Consider the following 24,735-nt stretch of genomic DNA (forward strand, 5'->3'; position numbering starts at 1 on the left):
CCTAAACAACCTGAGAAAACCTGAGCAAATCTGCCAAGATGAATGGGCAAAAAGTGCACCAAGACAGTGTGCAAGGTTGGTTGAAACTTTACTTCAGTTTGGCCCTTCAGCTATTAGATTCAATATTGAGTTAAAAATTGTGTATGCATTATTTTACCATTTCAGAAAATAGGACACTGTAGGAAGGATATAAATACTTTTGCAAGAGCTCCTGTAAAATTAAATAAACCTGATTTCAAACTAGGTGTTGCATGAGAGGTATTTGTAATAATAATAATAATTTGGTTTTATTAATTAACTGTAAATATGGTATAATAACAAACAGAAAAACAGCAGAGTACATTGACTTAGTGAAAAGAAAAGGCTTAGATTACACATTAAAGCTTTGGAAAAATATATTTATACTGCCATAGACATGGTGCAAGACATAGACATGGAACAAGGGAAAGCTTTGTCTTGCTTTGTGTGGAGCCTGGTCTTCAGGTGAGTAAGAAGGCTTGAATCAGCAGATCTAAAATTCAGGAGTGGTCTGTACTCATACAATAAGTCTTTAGGATATACTAGAGCTACAACATTGAGAATCTTAAAACATAAAGTAAATCTTAAACATAATTCAAATTTTGTTGTCAAAGAAACAAAAATAGCCTCATATTTCAAATAGTCTAAATTGCATGCATTTTTTTTAATGTTCCAGCATTACTCCTCACACTTTATGATGTAATCACAACACCAAACAAATAGCACTGATAAACCCTTTGACCTTTTTCAAGTGAAATTGCACAAACATGAACTGAAAATAATATTTTTTGATGTTGTGATTATGCAAAAAGTGTACACATTTTCCTTTGGTTTGCTTTTCCTTTTAATTGCAGAGTACAATAAATTTGAGGACTATAAAACTAAAACATTTACATTAAAAATATGAGAAAATAGTGTTTGTTCAACTATAAAATTACATCTGGTATTTTATGTGTTGTAATGCTTACTCTGTTAAAGGGAAGGAATCTGTGTTCTCTAACAATGTGGTCCTCAGTTTATAGTTAATAAGATTAAACCTTTCTAGGCAAAACTGCTAAATTCTAGAGAAAACGACAGAATAAAACTCCAAGGTAATAATCAGTTGAGCTATATTAAGGAAGTTTAACAACCTATAATTTCTGTTTATTTCTGAATAGTAAATGTTTTCATTCTTATCTTAAAAATGTATATGGAATGAAAACTAAGGCTCACTGTTTTGTCTAAGCCACATTTCAGACAGTTCAGCCCACTGATATAGACATGAATCCTAGACACCATTACAACTATGAACAGTTTTTGTATTATGTTACTCCCTGAATGAAATCAAATTGATGGTCTTGGAAATGTTCAATGCAATATTTGTTCCTTGGTTTTTTTTTGTATCAAAGTATCACAGATTAATTGTAATTATGTTCAGGTAACGTTTACGGTAGATATTTTGTACCACATGCATAAAGCATTTGTAATATTTTCTGTTCTTTGGAGAAACAAAACACATACTATAGTGCATAAATCGACAATAATTTCATTGAATCATCTTTTCCAGATACCAATCACAAGAAACAATAATTTAGAGTTATACAGTAAAGTATTAAACAATTTTGAATTTGACATTCAATGTCTAAATAGTGCATAAGGAGCTACAATATAAAGCTGATTAAACCAGCTACCATTACACCAGCTAATGGTGCTTCCCATGCTAAAAGACGCGCAAATTCTGTTGCTGAAGTGCAAATTGTATCTCAATAATACAAGGTCTCCAACCAGACACAGAAAAGGTGGGTCTATATAAAGACAGTCATATTTCATTCCTATACAACTACAGTATAAATATTACTCATTTTAAACTGTATGCCTTGTTCCTAGTACTTTCCTGTATGAGCAGACAATTTAAAAAAAGAGCTCTTCCAAAATAAAAACAAAATGTACAAATCAAAAAGGACACATTTTCAACTGAACCACATCAGAAAAAAATACCCAAAGCTGCCAGACACCTCATTTCCGAAGTCTCCATTTTAAGGTGCACAACATCTTGCAGTGCTTCTTTCCAGTGCATACAGTAGAGCCCACCTCTTACATCTATCTCATTTTCCATCATTCACATTTGTTGTGGTGCTCATCTTCTGAAAAACAATTAAAAAAATGTATTTATCTAAAGCCTTTTTTAAGACTTTCAAGGCTTAATACTGTAAGGCACTTTAAAAATCAAATGTTCCATTCTGTATTAGAATTACTGTACATTAGGGCACTGATGTTTAGGAGAACTAGGTAGTCTGAAGACGAGAGCCTTCAATAAAAGGAGAGAACAATAAAAAAATATGTATTTATCTAAAGCCTTTTTTAAGACTCTCAAGGCTTAATACTGTAAATAAAATGTTTCATTCTGTATTAGAATTACTGTACATTAGGACACTGATGTTTAGGAGAACTAGGCAGTCTGAAGAGGCAAGACCAGAAGAGGAAGCCACTGCTGAGGCACACATAAGGTATGAGTGTAACATCCTTGCTCTAAAGTCTCTCCCCTTTACTCCCACCATCTCCCTTTAAAATGAAGTAGTGTACAACAGATTCCTCTGAGGAATTCAGCACATTTGTGTTATCCACGCTAAAAAAAAAAGTTAAGAGCTATTTCCCAATAGTTTTATTTTAACTATTCAATAACGTACGTGTACCGTACATAAACTGTTCCTTCATTGAAATCAGATGGAGAATAACCTACTTTGGGAGAAATTACCTTTGTATCTACTCCTGAATCACTTCCTCAATGGATCAACAGCCAGACTTTGCCTTTGGAGAACACCATTGCCTTGACACAAACAAACACAGGTTAAGATATATTTCTTAGGTCACTTCTACTCAAGAAGTGCACCTTTCTGGGCACAGAAACAGGACAAGATGCAGTGGTCAAATGCATACACTGGCCAGTTCTTGTCCTGGTTATGTTTAATTCTTATGTTTATGACAGTGTGGAAATCTGCATTCTGTATCTAAATAAATGTCACTAAATTGTGACTTAATGATTCAAGTGTCGTTGTCAAAAACAAGAATTCAGTTGATATAACCAAGTCCACATCAGTCAAATAGGATGGTCACATCTGGCTCTACACAGCTTAATTGAAACAAAGGATTTTCCTTCACAAGGCATTTACAGATGAGAAATTTAAAATGATTCATTTCAAACAGTTTTTAAATGTGCAAAATGAATCAAAGTATAATAAAGATTTTTTTTTTGCTAGAATAACAAGCTAAAACTATTTCTTTATATTTTAAATTTTGAGTCACCTGTCATGAGCCCTGGAAAAAAATTAGATGCAATGTTGTTTTTTTCTTCAAAAAGACCTAGCCCATGGCCATTGGCCTTTCTGCCTGCAAATGTAAATGTTTTTTCTTCATGCAAATTTGGCCAGTTTAACAGCAAATGCTATTGACATGCAATTTGCATAATGAAACATGACTATAGGTATTTACTTACCCAACCCAAGAATATTTCTGGTACATTTTTCACACAGTATGGTAAAATACTAAATAACATTTAAATTTTAAATGATTAAATTAGGATTCTTTTAAGTGTTTTAAATATCCAAAACAACTGCCGAGGGTGTGATTATGCTGATGAAGTCAATATTGTAATGTTCCTCTAGCATACGATAAATCATAAGTCTGGCAAGCACAGCTGGTCAAAGATTGTGGTTTTAAGAGTTTCCATGGTTCTAAAAGCTGTTATGTTGGCAAATGATCACGATTAGCCTCACATAAGGATCATTAAACTCTTCAGTTGTATACTCTGTGACTTGAAATCTGTGGTATGATTGTTGTGGCCTTTTTAGACTTCGATTTCAGTGCTTTTCAGACTATTTTGTTGTGATTATTATGCTTTAAAAGAATGGAGAGTATCTGAAAGTCCAAGTTATTCAGTAATGTTATTATGCCAAAGTTCAAGCTTGAGCAAGCAAGAATGAAACTATTTTAGGGTATCTAAGGGAATGAATCTTGATTTTGTACTTTTACTTGTGACGTGAAATGAGAAGGAATTCAATCTATAAGCTTACTCAGCCTTAGACCTGTTTTACGTTCATCTTTACACAAAACACCAAATGTCTTGTCTTTAGTTTGTACACCAGTTCCTCTTCATTTAGTAATTCTAAACGTACCCCTGTCAATCACTTGAATGTGAAATTGGAACAAGGGAACCATTTTCAAGCTGTCCATCTGTGACTCCAAAGTTCCTCCACAGACTTTAAGATTCTCCAGTTCAGTCTCTAGATTAATTTTCTGCCTCTAGGAAGGAAAGGGAAGTAATGAGAATTATTATCTTCTTTAACACATTAAACTCTTAACTTAACTTCTTATCATAGCATGGTGCTATAGAAATAACCACAATAAAAAGAGCAATAGTTCATTGGGCACTGAAGTTGTTTATTATTGTTTATTTTGCTATTAAAAAAACAAACTTAATAATGTTAATGAGAACGTGAATTAAGGGTTAATGACAGTAAAAATACCACTCATTCCTAAAGATTCCTTGAAATGGGAAAACATAAAAACATGTAAATATTTATCCATTATTTTGTCATCACTTCCCTTTATCATTCTCAGGCATTTCTGATTTAAGCTATGCATTTCATCTTGAATTGTTGACTAGGTCAACAGGGGTAATGGTTAGTTAGCAATAACCGTTTAAATTAAACACCACAATTTCTGCAGAAGTGCCAATAAGGTTTTAGATCTGTTTTTATTACCATCAAATATTCCATATTGTCATATGCATAATAAACAATAGTTATAGAATAGAAAATATACACCCAAAAAAGAACCCTTCACTCCTCCACCTCCCCCAAAAAGAAAGTTTACATATAATAAAACATAATCAAAACATCTGAAAAATATAGATATACAGTATATTACATATATATTCATATATACAGTACATTTATATGGTATTTCATATTTAGATTTCTCTAGAGAGAATATAATTTACTTTTGAATTATTATACTTACATTAATAAAATAACCATTAAATTAAACCATTATTACCTTTATCTTTCATTATTTCACATCATTTCACGTAATATTACTCTTTTTACTTTTCTCCCATTTATCTTCAAAAAGCTTATTCTGATTCCTTATTGTATGTGTTATCCATTCCATTTCATAAACTTCACCAATTGTTTCTTCATAAACTTCACCATAAACATTTCATAAACTTCACCAATCTGAGGTGCTTATGGTTTAAGCCATAATCTTGATATCTGCTTTAAAGCAGTTAAACAGGTACTTATCTACAATATTTATCTATTTCAGAAAACAAGGCCTGTGGTGTTCTTCCAAGAAGAAAGTTTTCTGGACATAAATAAAGCTTACATTTAAAAGTAAATTCTATAACTTTAATAACTTCATCCCAGAATCCTTTCAAAATATCAATCATCAATAAAAGCAATAGCAGAGAATTTTGTTGTAAGAAATACCACCAAAAAGGAATTGTTTAGGTCACACTTTTAGTATTATTTCTACATGTAGTCCTTTCCACAAATATTTTCCTGCACTAAAGTGCTAAATGAAAAGCTTATGATTCAAATATCTTGTGGAGTAAATTAAACCTGAATGTTTCTAGGCACACTGGCCACCAAGCAACCAGCCACACAATGAAACATTCACATAGTTGCTTATCTTAATTCTTCATTTAATAGCTGCAGATCCAAGTGAAAACACTAGGTCTTAAATAAGTCCATGAACAGCACAGCTTGTTTTATTGATTTAAAATCAGGTTTCTTCAGGAGTACCCTTACTATTTTATATTACATAAAACCGCCCAAGTGAAACTTTGATGGAATCAATACTTGAGTAATGCTTGGAAATGAAGCCACCATGTAATTTTATATATTTAGACTGGCACTAGCGGTCGGCAAAGTTCTCTATCACTTGTAAATAGACTCACCAGCTCAAAATCAGTTTAAATTATTAGATTATTGGTTAGAGCCCAAATTCTCACATGAAGTTTTAGGCTGAAGGCTTGAGGAGACTGCTAGAGATTAACAGAAAATGGGGAGTCTCTTTAGAGTTTTTTATAGGTCATCCTCATGAGTTTTTATGTGCTTTTATTTGTGATTCCTGGAGCCACCTTATCTTAGGGTGTGATTTGCCCCAGTGTACAGAATTCCATCACCTGATCTTTGTCTTTTACTTTAACATTATTATATAAGCTAGTTTTTGAGAAAGTGTCTAAAACTTTCCCAGAGAAACCTGACAAATTTATGTAGACAGTATTTACAAAGTTTTAATAGCTACATTTGTACTTTGACATTTCCCATGTAAAACATGGCACACAGTTCTAAAGAACTGTTTAAAGAAAGCTTACCTGCAACTCTTGCAAGTGCTTGTTTAGATTTTCATGCTTTTCCATTTCTCTGTCCAAAGTAGCCTTCAATTCACTTAGTTCAAACTCTCTTACTAGGGAGACAAAAATAAGACCATTTTTATTTTTTACACAGAATTGTAGCCTAATTTCTAAATGTTAAGAACTTAAGGGTTCTCAACTCAATGCAGTAAGTAGGCATTTTATTGTTTAACCCAGTGTGTCTGATTTGTTACTGTTTTCTCCAAATCTGTGCCAGAGAACAAAGAACTCAGGCGCCTCAAATTATACCAACCACTTGGGTATATTCTTGTCATATCTTTACAATTTGTAATTATTTGATTTACTGATTGTTTAATCCACTCAGTCATTTCTGATACTTACTCTTTTTGTAATCCCCTATTTATAACAATATTATACAACTGAATGATTTTCACATAATTTTCCATGTTTGAAATTATATTATTTCAGCTTCTATATGTAACATTCTGTTTGTCTTTTTATTGGTTATTGTTTAGAAAATGTACAGTACATGATGTGTTGACAAACCCCTGTCGTTTTCAGAAGTAACACTCTACATTGATGCAGTTAAATGCTGTTTAATGTCTGTCCAGTCTTGATTTCTATCTAAATATTTTTAAATTTCATTATCTTGTGGGAAACTGGCTGTGGTGTAAGTGTTTGTGTTTGTGTCTATGCTTTTCATCCAGAGTGTATCTTGCCTTGTGCCTGTTGCTTGCTGGGACAGACTCTGGCTCCCCTGTGACCGTGTATTGGATGAAGCAGTTTGAAAACGGATGAATGAATTTTAATTTTCTTCAGTGTTTGGTATCATCTGCAAACTTCACTAGTTTTTTCAATATATAAGTTACAAGATTACTGATATGAGGTTCCAATACAAATTTCTGTGGTACTCCAATACTTACATCTTTCCAATTTGAGTATCCCTTATCTGTACTCATGATCTTAGTAATTTTACATAATGAAACTAAGTCACAACTTAATATGAACAGTGATTACCTCTCAGCTTGGTATATATAAGTATTAGAAACAAATAACAGCATTTTACTAAAAGCAATACTAACATTTTTTTGTGCAATCTATCTAGATTTTATAAGGACTTTTAACCCCTTTCAGGGCTCTAGTGTTTTCAAGAGCAAGTTGAACTAGCATTGGAATAAGGGGTATATGAATATTAATTAGCTCTGACCATTTGGCTTTCAAATACTGTGAAACAGACACAGTTAATACTGTATCCACTTTAACCAAACAAGAATAAAAAAAATCTAAAGACTACAATTAATAGAGCATCTGGTAGCACCCCAGCTGCCAAAGTGCAATTTCATAACCTTTTCAAATAGCAAGAGTTTCTAGGAAAGACACAGATGTGATGAAACATTCACTGACAAATAAACAAATGGTTTTCAGCTGTTCTAGGTTTAAATAAAGAAAATCAATAAAGACTGTTCGTGTTTAACTTAGCTGTACAATGCTTCACAGAACCAAATAGTAAGAAATTAGGACCACTAGTTTATTATTTTCATGAATTTTACATTTTCAGCCATGAACTTGCTTAACTTACTGGTTGATTAAGGGTTGACCCTACAACCTCCTACAGCCTCATTTCTGTAATACACAGTAAAATGTCAGCATCTGACCTTAACTATTTTTGCAGCTGGTCAGCTACTTAAAAGTTGCAGAGCCAGTGAGTTCTAGAGGACAAACATCTACCTGAGCAATCACCGTTAGAGCATACAGTAGCCCAGGAAGGGTCAACTTGGCCCTCTGCAATCCAAGCAAATTTTCTTGCTCTGGGCCTTGGAGAGAGATCACTGGTATTATACTCTTTTCTGTTCCCTGTTCAAGAATTGCAGCAATTCTAAACCATTCCATTTTGTTTGCGTCACCCAGGTGGGTGTTAAACTTCAGTGGCAGATGAAGTGCTTTGGGGTCCTGTGAGATGCAAGTGCTCTACAAATGGAAACATACTATACTGTATAATACAGTACGTGCAGTGCAGTCAGAGTGTGATATTTTCCTCTGTATTTAAATTTAAACAAAAACCGTTGTGTAGTTTGAATTTTTGTCACACTCTATTTCTATCACTAACCTTAAACAGAACGGGCTATACAGTAAATAACTCCACCTTAAAGGCAAGTTTGGAAAATAACTTCGCCTAACTTCAGAGTGTCATAGCAAAACTAGAGAACTGGAAAGCAACAAACTTTTCTCCTTTACTGCAACTCATGTGAACAAAACTCAGCATATTTGCACATCCGCATTTCCTCCGGACCATATACTTACGCTTCATCTGTTTGATGAGTAACTCCTCCAGCAAGCTGATGTTCACTGAGGTGAAGCTGTGCTGGGAGGTCAGTCCACACAGATGGGCTAGGTCTGTCTCTTCCTCCTCCTCTTCCTCAGACACATCATCAGCTCCCTCCAGTTCCTCCTCCTGCTCTTTGCAGAACCCCAATGTCTCCTTCTCAAACTCCTCTAGGAGCAAGGCCAAGACACAAGCACTTCTTTAATGCTTACTTGGCTTGTGTCATGTTAAATAAATAAAAAATGCATTGGTATGATAAAAACTGAGCATGTATTTTTTTTTCATGATTAAAATTTGTGAGAAGGTGTCACATTATCAGTAATCTTTCCTTCCTTTCATGTGTTCGGATTTGCAAGGCTGCAGTGCATCTGGGAGTGATTCAAAACAACACATGTTCTATAAGACATACTGTAAGTACAGCCAAGCTGTCCAGTTTGTTTTGCAGCCACAGTGCCAAGAATAAAAGAATGGACTAGAACCAGCAATCGTCAGGCTACGGAACACATCCTGCAATCTGGCCTTTATGAGACAAGCAACTGCTTTAGTTTTAGCTGCCCTAGGTATAGGACATCTAGGCAGTCACAAACTCACTGATGCGATCCATCAACCTAACCAATGTTCTTTTGTCCAATCTATCCTTTATGACTGAAGGGGGACAACTCTGTGTGATGGTTAGGACACTGTTGATTGCAAGGTCATGCATTGGCATCCTCACTGTGCTCACTGCTATTGTATACCTGGGAGCCCTATTGCTCCAGTTCTCCAGTACAAATAGGTACCAGAACTGCGGTTAGTGGTGGAGGGGCACATATTGTACTCTCTGTCCGCTTCACACCTTGAATCCAAGGATAAATTCCACTATAGACCTCTAGGTTAGAGATGGCCAAACTCTATGGCTCTTGCTATGACTGAAAAAATTACACTTTGAGGTTCTTTGCAAATAATTAATTTCAACTAAAAAGGAATTTAAGAGAAAGCCAGGCTAAAGAAGAGAAAAATGCCATGAATACAATTACAGTGTACACATACTTTATTCTGGGGTCCTTAGAAATATTAATACAGTCCTAAAGTGCAAGTACCTTCCATAACAATAAACAAATGTCTTTAACAACTTATTGAGGAGAAACTAGTATTGAGTGCATCATAAGACTCAAACTTTGCCAGCTTCATGCGTATATTTCTACACCTTTAAACAACTTACAGTAGCAGACACTGTGCAAAACCATGGCTGGTTGCATTTGCAAGTGTATACTGCCATCTACAGTAAATCTAATGTCCTAACATCCTTAAACTGTAATTTCAAAGTGAAAGGACAGTAAACCATTAGTTTAAAGGACTTCATTTAATGGACAAATCTTCTAAAGGGGAATTCTGTCTGTAAAATAAGAAATACCAGATTTTCCCCACAATAAAGTTGGAACGCACAGATAATAAAACAAGGTACAAAGAAACACTAGATAGGTTTAAAATTCAGGAATATCAATGGAGTCCTAAAGGGGTTGGTTAATTGCTTAGAGATATGTTGCTTGTGTTTCATAGCTTCAGTGAATTTTAAACAGTTGATTTACGACACACAAAATAAAGAGCTTATATACATTGTGCTTATATTATTGTATATAATATATTATTATATATTGTTACAAAAATGCACAAGAGCAATTGACTGTGTTGACTGCAATTGTTTAAAAAAATAAAAATCTAGAAAACATACTTATCATATATATAATAGTTTATTTTTGAGCTGAAAAACGTATTTGTGATTTAACAAATATTTGATAATAACAGACATACCTTCTGCCCTATTAGTTCGTTTAACAGAGTATTTACTCGATGGTATCAATATTAAGAATTAATGCATTTTAAGCCCAAAGGTGTTTGCAAAAATGACAAAAACATGAATACAGCACGAGGAAACAGTTGAATATAAGAATAAGTATCCTATTTATGAATCATCAGTAAAAAAAATATAGCATGCAAAAGGTAAAATATTAAATTATTAACCAGTACTATTATAGCAAAATGTGCTAAAATGTTAGATTTTAGCTAAATAAATAACCATGTGACAATTTTTACTTGCAACTTAAATGCAAAGTACATATGAAGAAAACATTATGAAACCATAGCACCGTTTAGCCAGCTTCACAGTATTACTGCATCTGCACAGCTCCGTTCTGCTGAGGTCAGCTAGCTCTGAACTGCTTACTGTGCAAATAGCCAGAGCATGGGTTTTACACAGAAAAATGCATTGATTGCTTTCAAAATCTAATAAAAACCTTGGTCAACTGCCCCCAAGAAACACATACTGTAGTAATGAACTGATACCGAGTTTGAATATATGCTAAAGACTGTCAGGTACATTCCATTGTATAATTGTACAGTCCTATTGTAATAGGCTAAAATATATATTTTTTCAGTCTTCAACAGAGCAGACTACGAGAGGACCGGTTTCAAATATTTTAAATCCTCAAAGACACTGCAAGAGGCAACCCAATAGACTTCTTCAGAAACAACAATGAATCCAGTGGGTACAAACGAAAACTAAGGGGAAGTGATTTTAAAACTGAGAGGAGGAGCCACTTCTTTACACACTGAGCTGGGGAGTGGAGATCCACGGTCCACTTACTGTAGCTACGAGCAACCAAATCAGCAAAATGGCATCCAATTGTTTGTAACCTTTCTTATAAGATCACTTTATTAGTCATATACAATTTCTTGCATTAGGAATTTGTCTTTTTCACATATCCCAGCTTACTCTCCATGAGACACATAGACAGGGAGAGAGAAACTTGGGGTCAGAGCACAGGGTCAGCCAATTACACAGCACCCCTGGAGCAGCTGGGGTTAAGGGCCTTGCTCAGGGGCCCAACAGAGTAGGATTCATCTGCCAGGTGCGGGATTTGAACCGGCAACCTTCCAGCCACAGGCACAGATCCTTAGCCACAGTGCCAGTGCTCCGCCCCATAGTGGTCATATTAATTCTTTTTATTCAAGCAGCATAAGAAATAAATGTGCATATTTGTTTAAAGTGCACATACTTGTTAAAAGTGCAATTGTGTCTTCTATTGGTTTCAAAATCTATTATCTTTATGTAATAATTATCATTATAATGCAGTCTATTTTACAGTAATGCTAGACTAAATTTTCTGTGAACGTTTTTGTAACTTAATGACATGGGATTTCTATCATGACATATTTCTTCAGGGTTAAAACGGTATGGTCTTGTGAAGCTACTGTACGGTATACGCAGTGTACGCATACTGTATGTGCAGTACAACCACATTTATGAAGCGAAGAGATTTAAGGTGAAGAACACGGATATCACCGTGTACTATTGATATCACCATTGCAATCGGACTACATCATTGACAAATTGTATATTCCTAACTCAACGATAGCTTTCTGGATGTAGAAGCCCCTGACAGACCTGAATTCACCATCAAGGACTGGATTTGAAATTTGAGACAATGAAGCTACAGACAAAAGAAAGACACCAGTGAATGCAACTATTTAAAAAAGTGCAGTTCATGTCAAAAACACTTGTAGTGGATAATTGCTGAGTAATCAACAGCACAAGCAGGTTCAAGTACTTTCCGCCAAAGTTAAATACTGCTGACAGCAAGGACAAACATGGTCACCTGTCAGGTTCTGCAGGTGCTGCTTCCCCATGAGGTGCTCCTTCTTGTTATGCAGAGAGCTGAAGTACTGATTACAGGTCCTACAGAACAAGTCACCGTTCTCATCCCCCTGTTTAAATGAGAAAGGAATTGAATTTGAATTTAAAAAGAAATGGAGATTTTGAAAATCATCTTTTCCAGCAAGATGGAAGTCGGCAGATTAATATTGTGGAGTCCACTATTAATGAATATTAATGATGCACAAAAAGCTTCTTCCAAACCACAAAGTAAAGAGAAAAGATGTTTTAGATCCTGTAAGAATTATTTAGCTTTTTTTTCTCCTCACAGAATAATCATATACGTACAGTATACCATGGAAAAACTCAGCCTTTTCTCAAGAAGTTTTTCCCCATATACAGTATACAGTACATTCCCTGATAACATGTAGAAGTCATCATAAGATGTCTGGGTACAGGTGATCTTGGGGTTACGATGTGAGCAGAGAGATGGGAATAATCCCATTCATGGCAGGCCAGCAGTAGTGTTCTATTAGTTCAAGCTGACCTGCTTCGGAAGTCAGCCGCTTGTGTATTGATTTACTGTACGTGTGGTGAATTAGGTAATTAGATAATTGGTGACAGGTGAGAATCACATTCTCACTTGGGTTTCAATTAGCATGGGTTAGTATAAAAAGGGATCCTAATAGCTGGTGTAGGAGTCTGTTTTGTGATGGAAGTAAACACTGCATTTTCCTTTACATCATGGTTTGTCTGTGTATTTAGGCCTCACTAGTCACCTAATGAGAGGCGGACCTCTGCCATCATACTGCATCTTACAAAAATATTCACCCCCATTCAATGATATCCCATTCCGTTGAAATACAAATGATGCATACGCCTTTTTAAATTAGTATTTTTAATCAAAACTTGAATGCTTGAACTCTTAACACTTTTATTGGTGAAAGAAGTTACATGTCAGCAGAAACTGCAGAGAAAAATCCAAAACCAAAATATGCCGATTGTTTAAGTATTCGTTATAAGCATTTGAAAATATTGTTTATGAATAATGAATTGGTTCAGGTGTACAAAATTAGAAGTCACAATTATTTCAGTGGCCTCTACCTATTTTCAGTGGTTCACATGATTTCAGAATTAATACACCGGTCTCTGTAAGATCCTGCACGATCCATGGAGTTTACAACACTGCAAATAAGTGATACTGCAAACATGTGGCAAAACGTTCCTTGGGCAGACTAGACAAGGTTGGAAATTCTGTCTAAATGCAAAGTATTAAGTCTGTCACAAACCCAATACTGTGGATTGTCAACACCATCAATATGGTCAAACATGGTGTTGGCCATATATCATTATATATATCACATATATCAATATATCATTATATGGGGCTGCTTCTTATTAAGCATGGATTGGGAAGCTTGTCAAGATTGAGGGGAAAATGGATGGAGAAAAGCAAAGGCAAACCTTAGAGGAAAAGCTGCTTCAGTCTGCTGAAGACCTAAAAATTGGGAAGAAAATTCCCCTTTTACGAGGACAATAACCCAAAACACAAGGCCAAAGCTACATGTGAATGTCTTTTGGTCTAGTTTAAGTCCTGACTTGAAACTTCTTAAAAATGTATCCACAAAGACTTGCAGCTGTAATTGCTGACAAATAAGCTAGTTCACAAACAAGTATTGACTCAGGGGTGTAAATATGCAACCGACACATTTTAATTTGGGATTTTTCTTTTTTTTTGCTAATGTGTTATGCTAATGCTCATGCATAAAATTGTTGAAGTTTTCAACTTTTACTTAAAAATATCCATCCATCAATCCATTTTCTAACTGCTCCATCTAATTTGGCGTTGTGGGAGAGCCTATTTTAGCAAGCAATACGTGATAAGCCCTGGATGGGACTTCAGTCACTTCAAAATTAACTTTAAAAATATGTATATTCTGTACTATTTGTAATTAAAAAAAATATGACATTATTGAGAAGGGGTTAATATAATTTTGCAAGACACTGTAGATATAAGACACCACATATTGCAGGCAGTGTCCAAGACAACCTCATAATTTAATGCAGATAATCCCCGTACAGAATGTCCTCAACTCAGGAAACACAAAAATGGCAGCAGTCCAACTATGTGAAGGTTATGGATGAGTCTATATTCCAATAACCCAAATGACAGAAAAGGATGCAGAATAATGAATAAGGAATACTAATTTATGCAGCATGACAGTACAGTGACAGTTGCAAACAGCCTTTGTGGGTCACAGGCTGGTTTAATTGTCTGGAGCTGCAGCCAAAGGACCTGATTACCATTTAACGTATTTGGCTGGGCTGTGAAAATAGTGTACCATTACGAGTGCTTTGCCAAACATGCATCTTTCCTCGTTCTTCTTTTATTTTGGCCAACTCTACATTCCACAGCTTTCAGAGAACTGATTATAATTCAATACACCAACACCACAGTCTTAAACAGTGACGTACTGGATAGTATCTTACATTTTTGCTGTAAATGCTCTCAATTGTTATTTATTACCATTGTTATTTACAATTTGTCTGAAATAGCTTATTTCTAGTACAATAAATTTAATTTCAGTACACATTTTTTGTATACTGTATGGGATGACTTCCAGGGAATTATAAGCAAACATTTTAAGGTTTTATTGTGACAACAAAAATAACAGTAACAAGTAAAGCTTCTTGCACACCTATGCCTCATGGTTAATTCACAGCAGTGTTATTGTTTGAAGTGATAAAAACCTACCTCCAGGTACAAAAAGGAACAAATGTACAGTAAATACAAATGTATATATTGAATATAACTTACCTTTGGGTGTGGATAAAGAGATATTTTTAAAGAGCAGTAATAAATGATTCTCCTCATTTTAAAAAGACTTAGACAATCCTGATAATTTTTAACACAATATGAATTTAGTTGATGCCTCACTGTATTCTATTATGTTCTGTGTGATAGGATTTGTTTGTTTTTGCTGAAGCATTTGACTTGCCTATGAAGTATTCTTAAAAAACTGTATCTGGAAAGGTGTTTCAAAGCTGGATACATGGAAATTAAATGACAACATAAATTGTTTATGTTAAAAAGCATAAATATAACATAAATATGAATCATGATGCATATACAAAACTAATAACACAAAAAAACCAAATAAATTACATAATAAAATAATTACATCATACAAAAAAGTCCTGATATGGCTCATTTGAGCCAATCTGGTGTGTTTTGACTTGGAAGACACATGTACAGTATATGTCCATGAATAAACAGATTAAGAAACATTTTGAAATATAGAAAACCACTAACAAGTACGGTAGTATGTTTATAATATTGAAGGTGTGCTGTGCTTCTCTAAAGTTAGATAAAATCTCATAACTAAAGATCTCAGTCAGCAGGTTTGAGATTAATATTGGCTAAAGATAAAATGGAAAAGATAAAGAAAATGCAAGGAAAGATAGTTAAAATAAACTCTAGAGAAGATAACAGTTGTATGGTAATAAAAAGGTCAATACAAACTCTTAAATAAAATTTGCTTAAACCTTCAACAGCAAATACAACTCTTTTCTAAAATATTGTAGCATATCCTTGCATATTTTATCTTCTGATAAACATAAATGTACTGTGGCATTTACTTAAACATACAGGTATATGTTAAGTTACTCACATCCAGTTGGGACAGAGCAAAAACGTCATTTTCAAACTCGGAATCAACGCACTCAATTCCTGAAAAAAAAGTATTTGTTTCAGATCTCAGCAGAATGATTGCTAACATTACACACAAAGACTGAATGCAGAAAACATTTCTGATACTCATATAAGGCAAAAATAAGTAGAAAAAAATAATTCTACAAGTAATCAACAGATCAGCATTTGATAAATACCCTACCCTGTACACACCATTGTAAAAACAGCTTGTATATTTAACGTATGAAAAACATTAAACAAAACAAAAGTATGGATGTATTCTCTAATCTTATGGATTTCAAACTTTCTTAATGTTTCTACAACCAAATGAATAAATAAACTGTACATTTTTCTCATTATCCCTTACATATTCCTGCAGAGACTGTATGTAACCAATCATGATAATAGGAAGTGGAGAAAAAACAGAACATCTTCAAAGTCATTGAAACTAAGTCCTCCTTCAGTACTACGAATCTCAACAAAGGAACTGTTTTTAAAGATTATTGGTCTGGACGGACAAAGAAATACAGTACATGACTGTTTCTGAGAGCAGGCTTTACCTGATAACTTCAGTGGGAACACTTACCACAGACATCCTTCACTTTATTCAAGGTTTTCCTTTTAAGAAAAGCCTTGTAAGCTTCAGAGTTCTGATAGGCCTTCAGCTCTCTAATGTACCGCTGTTTGTCTCTGTCAGCAGCATTGTTGTATCTCTGTAAAAGTTAATGACACAGTTTATACCTTTCTGTCAATAGCTATGTTTTAAGCACATTTTACCTTTGTGATCTTAACATTTTGCTTCTATAGTTTTCATGTATGCCACCCAGAAACATAGGGCTGCATATACTGTAGGTCTACAGGGTATTTTTAAAATGTAAAATGATAGGTAGGTACAAGATAAGGAAAAAAAATTGTGCGAAAAGCAGTGTTAACCTATCGTACAAAAATTCTTCATAAAAGGCACAATGATGAGGAAATGCTTCCCAGAATGAGAGAATACAGTAGGTTTGCCAGTGTGTCACATACTGCCAAGGTCTATATTGCGATAGGCTGTGAAGCAGATGCCCAAGATTGGCTTAATCTACACCGGGGCTAGTCAGTTATGCTCCATATTAATATTTTGTTACATCCAGCTTCTTACTTATTCAGCTGGTCATCAGCAGGATCAATATAGCAATTAAGGAGCTGGCTGTACCAAAACTCCCAACAACAATTACAAACATGGCTGTCAGGAGGCATTTTAGTTTATCCTGGAACATCTATTTGACTTGCCTGCTTCTCCTCCATGGACAGCTGAGACCACTGGACACCCAGCATTTTAGTGATCTCAGTAAAGGGAAGGTCAGGGTGATCCATCTTCAGCTGAACCTTCTTTTCATTGACAAATATCACGTACCTAAAAGCCCAGAGGAAATCATGGGCAATACAAGTAAAGAACTAAATACTGGATATGAAAATCCAAAGGTTTGCCCTTGTATTCTAAGTTACTTTTATAATTATTACATAATTATAAAAGTAAAAGCTTATATTGTAAAAAAATTAAATATATAACAACAAAAATGAAATGATGGCATTTATTCGAACCATTTCATTTTTCTTCAATTCATCAATTGCTAACTGAAATTAAAAACAATCTTTTACTTCCTTAATTACAGTTGACACACAGTGAGGAGAAAAAGTAAGTACATCCACTTCAGATTTTGTGGATTAACATATTTAGATACAAGTAGTTAAATAAAGTAGGTACTGTATAAAGTAGGTAGATGCATCTGCATGCGTAGGCTGCAAAGGAACAAGTAAAGGTTTATTCCATACTGAAAAGAGAAGAAAAGAAACACAACGTTTTGGCTGTGGAGCCTTCTTCAGATGAGTGCGTTTTTTTTCTTCTCTTTTCAGCATTGAAATAAACCTTTACTTGTTCCAGATTTACATAAATTTGACTTTCATCTAGTCCTCACCAAGTTCTAATAGTAATTAAAACTAACCTCATTTGACACATAACACACAAATATTAAACTTTGTCATTATTTATTTAATCTTAAGGGGACATACTTGCTTTTTCACCACACTGTGACTGCTATGTGAAATCAAAGGATACAATTGAGTGAAATCAAACCTACAGTTCTAACAGAAAAGGTTACATTTAAAAAAATCCATTACAGCTACATGATACTTGTGTAAAGAATTACTTTTTAAATCAATAAGAAGGTAAAGGGAAATTACTGTAAGACGTAATATATTGTATTAATGTATGATTTTACACATTAACTACAGTACATAGATAACTGCAAATTATGACTTTTTAGATTTTTTTTCCCCAACTACTTGTTACTGTAATTATAAAACGTAATGTCCTGCACAAGTAATTTGTAACTGTGAGGGATTACTTTTTAAAAGTACCTGATCATTAGCATTAATCAGAGCACCTCGTGTATCCTGCGTTTAGGAATTCTTACCCTGTGGTCGGTGCCCGTGGGGCTGGATATTCCTTTGGGGGTTTTCTCTTCTTTCCCTTTGGCCAGCCTCCTTTCCTCTTCTGAGGATGAAGATAAGACAAGACATTCACAGGCAAGATAGACAGAGTCAACAGAGTCTGGTTTGTGAGAACAAAGATAAGATAAGATCACTTTATTGGCCATATACAATTTCTTGCATTAGGAATTGTCTTTTTCACATACCCCAGCTTGCTCTCCATGAGACACAGACACACAGACAGGGAGAGAAGCTTGGGGTCAGAGCACAGGGTCAGCCATTTATATGGCACCCCTGGAGCAGTTGGGGTTAAGAGCCTTGCTCAGGGACCCAACAAAGTAGGATTCCTCTGCCGACCGCAGGGTTTGAATCAGCAACCTTCCAGCCACAGGCGCAGATCCTTAGCCACAGTGCCACCGCTCCACCCAAAGAGTATGGGTGCTTTACCGATTGATCTACGTTGCCTATATTACTGAAATATTCAGGGGTTTAAACTGAATAAATTTAGTTTTTATTCATGAAATTCAAATTAGAAAATCAAAGCAAATCCAGTTTATGAAGTACTGTATTATGAAAAGTTTTCTTCACTATTACCCTCTTATCTCAAACATGAGGACAGGAGTGTCTCTGCCCATGGCACAATTGTTTGGCCTGGGTGGCTACTGTATCGCACCCTGTCTAAAGCCAGAATAGCCCACACACAAGGCAGCCCCACGGTGATATTTCCGAATTAGTCTATCACACACAGTGCTCCATGTGCTTCTCTATCTCTGCCCAACGGCAGACCCCTATTAGATATCATCACAGATCTAGTTAGAAGGGGCCAAATCTTTGGAAAAACTTTGTGCACACACTTCCTCTGTACTCCTCCACATTTTGGATCAACTTCAGCCAGAAGTGGTGAAATTTATATTTCTTTGAAGGAGTGATTGTAAAGTTAACATGCTTGATTTACCATTCAGGTAGGTGTTGCCAAAGGGTGATAGCAATATTTGCTGAAGTGACCTTTTTGTGCCTTTTACATTGCTTTTTATATTTTAGAGTGTTTTGCATTTTTGGCATTTATTTTTTGACTCCAGATGTCCCTTTAACTTTTCAGCCATCATAGGCCTATCTGGCTACGGGTGTCAATTAGCTTCTAACACTATACTTTTCATTACTAAAAAAAACATTTTTTTAAATCCTTTCTGAAAATATCACAAATGCAAGTGATCTCCTTTTTCCTCTTAACACAACCATTATTGTTTTACAAGTTAGTGAGTTCTGACCTGGGAGGATGTACAATTTAACTTTTATTACCTGAATGAACCCCAGACAGGAAAGATTATGCAGTATATATTAAAAGCCATACTTTGGACTTTGGCTCCTCAGTGTCAGGATCCTTTGCTTCTTGCTGTCCGTCAAGGATGATATTGTGCAGGGGCTGCAGTGCTGACATTAAAGGGTGGATGGGAACCAGCTGAGCTCCAGAGGACAAGAGGGTCATGCCATCCTCTGATGTAAGAGGCTGAGAAGGCACTAATTATGAAATACATACAATTCTGTGTCAGCCCTGTGTCAACACAATTATATTACAGTCAGGATCTCACTATTGCTCTGCGCAACAGAAGTTAGATTAACAAGCACAACAAGGAAAACAATGATGGATGAGAATGTGAATTAATCTTTGAATAAAATGGGCCAAACTCTAAGATTTAAAATCTGATTTTCTCAACATTAATACCAATATATAATCTATCAGATGCCATGCTGACATCTTGACTCATAGATCCTGTGTACTAGGGTCGATTCCAGAATGGAGGCTCTTCCATGTGCATATTGTCCCCATGTCTGCATGGGTTTTCTCTGTTAGGGAATTTTTTTCCCGACATTTCCCACAGTATGCTTGTATGATTCCCTGTGATGGACTGGTGTCTGTATTATAGCCAGATTCATTGTGGAGTGGAGTTGGACTGATGGGACAGAGGTCGGCTGGAGTCATTCATGCAGATGACTGCCCACGGAAAGGTAGTGAGTAGTAATCTGCCTATCTTACCTTGAGTCCGAGCCATAACTCCATTACCTGACTCATAGCAACACACCCCAGCCTAGAGGACTTTGGAGGTTTTGATATATTTTTTTCCTTCCATACCCAAAAGTTCCTTATAATCTGACTAATCTCACACTAAAACTAAAATAAAGTGTTTACTTCAACAATCCCAGACAGATATCTTGAACAAGATTCTATATACAAGCTTAGAAGACACTGTAGAATTCTATTCTATAAATATAAATAGATCAAAAAGGAAATAAAATCATAGTTTTAGAGTGTATCATATTGCTCAAATAGAAGTTCCTTATATTTAAAGGGCTGTAGCACTACACAAAGCTGCACAATTATAGTCGCAGTGCAAACCATTTTTGTTGTGTGTAACAGTAAACAGACATATAGCTTGACTACAGGTGAACACTAACTTTTATAATTACACTGTATTTTTTATCAATAATCTGCAACACTTACTATCCATGTAATAATTTATTTAGTAAACACTGCTATACCTGTGTTTATAAATAATATGGCTTTTTGCTATCTGATGTCATCACAGCTGCCTTTGCTCATGCAGAGTCTAGCTTTGTGCTTGCTGTGCAAAATCTATACCCACAATCCATTAGGGCACACGCATTGCACGGCTGTTTATGAAATATAAAAAATGTCTTAACAACAGAAAAAAAGCAGCTGATCATCTTGCATCAATACAGCCCAGTGCTGTAGTCAGAATAAGCTAAATGAAAATATCAAAACTGCCTATGCCAATGATGTGAAACGTGCTAAAATGACAGCTACAACTGTTGGGCATAAATCTAAACCGTTGTGGTTATACAAGTAATACTGAAAATAAACCTCAGAAAGTGCATCTGCCCCCATAAAAATAATTAGTAACACTTTAACCTTACTGCGTTAAAGTTGATTAACTCGTGATTGCTGCTAGAACTGAAGGCAGAAGTTCACTATTATGGCAAAAAACAGGTCAAATTAAAAGCTACTGAAATTCCTCACCCTGTGCCTGGAGTTCAAGATTTGCCTCCGAGTTGAGCTGCCCTACGTATGACACAGTGCTGCCACTGGAATCTGTCGCCACACAGACTATCCTGAAAGATAAACAAATGTCAAACCAAAGCTTAAGAATAAAATAACTACAGTTAAAAATAAAAGGAAGTATTAAAAAAAAACTTCTACAACGCAATTTAGGAAATATCAATCGTAGGATACAAAAACAACAAAAAGAGCAAGAAACATGAAAAGGAAGCCTGGGCATTTCTCTCTGCCAACAGAGGGCAGATCGCAAATACTGTGATTTAGGTGCGAGATTTCCATGGCAACCAGCAAAGTACTGTAGTCCATAAAATTACAGCATCACAGTATATTCTCAGCCACTACAGTGGGAAACATCCTAGATTTCTTTATGAACTTGTAATACTTTAAAATTAAGCCTCTGTAATTTGGGTGAGCAACTGAGAAAGTGTTCCTCGGGTCAAATACTTGCAGGGAATCCCTAAATGTGGCCTAAAATAAGTATTGTACTGCATTTACTCAGCATACATTATAAATAAGTGAAGAGTCCGTATATCTTAAACAGTCGGCTGTTGTAAGTTATGCATTCAGACTCATCTCGTATGGACAAGGTACCTCTGCTGACCGTCAACGTTTTGCACCGACACTGTGACAGGAACGCCATCAACGAAGGCGGCAGGTGCAGAGCTCCTGTCCCCGGCATCTGCAGCGCTGCTGAGGCCGCTGACAGTTGCTCCCTCCGCGGCTGCACTGTCGCTGAGCCCCGCAGACGCCTCCACCTGAAGGTGCCGGATGGCAGCGAGATCGTACCCAGCTGCTGGGATTGGATTGACCACAGCCGGGGAGACCACGGTCATCGCACCTGTCGCCGAGCCAGGACTCAAGGCACGGTCCAGGTTCATAGCGGGACCAGTGTCTTCAGCCCATTCCCGGCTGCAGAGACGAAACTCTCAGCTGCAGAGGCAGACAGGCGACACAATCAATCCAAGACCCATCCACACGACACGGCTAAGAAACCGTCAGGCAGCCGACTGATCAGTAGGTGGAGTCGTTGGGATGTGGATAAAAAGGTTAAGCATCAAAATAGACTACATAGGGAATATATTGTACTAATTACAGTACGATCTGCTAAACATGGGGTATAAGGTTCATTCACAAAACGTAAAAAAAAATATTTGGCTTTTATGTGTATGAGTGTTGCATATTGCCCATGAAATAATTATGCAAAAATTGAAAAAAATGAATAAAATACTTTAAGGACATTCAGAATTTGCGATGACAACATTACTCCAAGTAAAAACGACGATTAACAATTAAGAGAGGGTCGATTAGTAATGTCCGGTGCAGCGTTCTGGAAATGTGCCGCACTGAGCGCGTTCACCAGGCCTCTTCGCCTGCGAGGTTGCGGCTCACGTCTGCGACTGACGTCACAGTCTGCGCAGACAGCTTTAGCAGACAGTGAGAACGTCTGGAAAAGGTCGATTTTAATCACAGAGGTGGGCGCAATCGAAGTTCCTTGTGCGCAGCACAAGCATAATCGGTTACAGCTGCGTTAGAATATGTATATCACAAATAATCATTGGTATAGTACATAATAGTACAAAATCATTTTTTCTGGGTTCAATTATGGCTTGGGCATGGCTCTGTGAGGAGTTTGCATGTTCTCCCTGAGCTAGCATTGCTTTTTACATGGTGTTCCAGTTTCCTAAAACCTTTTAAAGACATGCAGGTTAGGTTTGTATTCCCCAAAATGGCCCCTTTCCAGCAGGTTTTGAGCCTATTTTCATACTGCGGGAGAGGCAGAATTCACAGTAAAACAAACACGATCCAAGGGACAAGAATGGAACTAGAGGAATGGAACAATTTTGATGGCTCAAATGACCTCCACTCATTTGTGGTCTCTCTGATATTCTGTATCCACGTGAGTATACAGTAGGCAAAGGCTTTCCATGGCAAACTCTAGTTGAAGCACAACATGTTCCGACACCTTCAAGGATAGATAACAGCATATCCAAGATAAGATATCTTGTCTCAGGACAACTTATAATGATAAACAACATAAATAATAGGTGACACACCTGAAGAAGGCTCCACGGCCGAAACGTTGTGTTCTCTTTCTTCTTTTTTTCAGCATGGAATAAACCTATTACTTGTTCCTTTGCAGCCTACGCATGCTGACGCAGCTACCCACCTAAATAATAGGTGTGTGTACAAGAAAGTCTACAAAATGTGACTAATTTTCTTCAGTACTTTCCGAAGCCCCCAGCCACATTTAAAAGAAGCCAGGGTATAAACCTTAACAATATGGCTGGGTAGCTTGTTCCACATTCCTACAACTCCCGGAGTAATGGGGTCATGGGAATTACTCAGTCACTCAGTTGCCCAAAGGGTTGTGGGAGTTGGAATAAACTACCCAGCCATGTTGCTGAACCTGATTCTCTGTCCTCTTTCAAGAAACAGTTGGGTGATATTCTCTGATCAATTATGACCAGGACCCAGACGAACTAGATAATGCAGAATGACTCCATCATGATTGTGACTGACCTGATGCATCTTATATATATAATGAATTTATAACATATAAGTATGTCACCGAAAGTATTTTAGTATTTTATTATGTAAATTGTTTTAAACTAGAAAAGCGGAGAGATAATGGATTTATGTTTAAATAAATGTAAGCTAAATGCTTCTCAATTTACCGTATCTAATCAATGTAAGTCACAGGAATATAGTAATTAGTCAATGAAGGCGATTCACACTCCCCGACTAGGTGGCAGTAGCAGTGGAGTATAACCCGTTACCTGGCTGTCTACACACTTCTTGGCGAGACAGCGCTCCTCTGTATTTTGAGGTTGCGGCTCTTGCGAGAGGTCAGTGACAATATGATGTCTGACGTCTCTTCCGCCCCTACGCACGCAGTTATGAAAGTTTTGACAACCCACACTGTGTTGTAATTATTCACATTTCATAGCCTATATATTTGTGGGTGCGTTTCTTTTCCACTGTGTTGTGTTATTAATAGGAACACAGACAATGTCAATATATGTGTATGCTTTGTTATACTTATAAAAAATTAAATCATGAATTTTGCGCAGAACGACTGATACGAAAACTTAGATTATTTTGGAATAAGAAAGCACTTCCTGCAGTCAGGGCCAATTACCAGCGCACATCAATGACGCCTCTCGGAAAA

The 24,735-nt window shown here is 36.1% G+C and overlaps 1 protein-coding gene across 2 annotated transcripts; it reads right to left on the reverse strand.

The window, feature by feature from the left end:
* Positions 1-838: 838 nt before the first annotated feature.
* On the reverse strand, positions 839-22,856 carry LOC148677958 (uncharacterized). Of its 2 annotated transcripts, none has more exons than XM_088629011.1 (13): positions 22,158-22,856; positions 21,528-21,619; positions 19,842-20,008; positions 18,475-18,554; positions 17,291-17,414; positions 16,605-16,731; positions 15,999-16,057; positions 12,332-12,440; positions 8,675-8,866; positions 6,374-6,465; positions 4,170-4,296; positions 2,753-2,824; positions 839-2,138 (listed from the first exon to the last, which is right to left on the reverse strand). In XM_088629011.1, exons 1-12 carry the CDS (start codon positions 22,442-22,444, stop codon positions 2,772-2,774), a joined length of 1,509 nt encoding a protein of 502 aa, XP_088485137.1. In that variant the 5' UTR covers positions 22,445-22,856; the 3' UTR covers positions 839-2,138; positions 2,753-2,771. The 2 variants fall into 2 exon arrangements, with proteins under 2 accessions (XP_088485137.1, XP_088485128.1); XM_088629002.1 differs by having other exon boundaries at positions 839-2,141; positions 22,158-22,854.
* Positions 22,857-24,735: the final 1,879 nt, after the last annotated feature.

This window comes from Lepisosteus platostomus, chromosome 1 (assembly GCF_059453375.1).
Source record: "Lepisosteus platostomus isolate fLepPlt1 chromosome 1, fLepPlt1.hap1, whole genome shotgun sequence".
Lineage (NCBI taxonomy): Eukaryota > Metazoa > Chordata > Actinopteri > Semionotiformes > Lepisosteidae > Lepisosteus > Lepisosteus platostomus.

What these genes read in the sequence shown, in the direction of transcription:
- LOC148677958 (XM_088629011.1), bottom strand. Translation starts at nt 22,444, where the DNA reads ATGAACCTGGACCGTGCCTTGAGTCCTGGCTCGGCGACAGGTGCGATG. An exon ending in TGTCCATGGAGGAGAAGCAG is followed by an intron (nt 16,732 to 17,290) that starts GCAAGTCAAATA and finishes TAACTTTTACAG; the next exon opens with AGATACAACAATGCTGCTGA. An exon ending in TAAAGTGAAGGATGTCTGTG is followed by an intron (nt 16,058 to 16,604) that starts GTAAGTGTTCCC and finishes CTTTTTTTTCAG; the next exon opens with GAATTGAGTGCGTTGATTCC.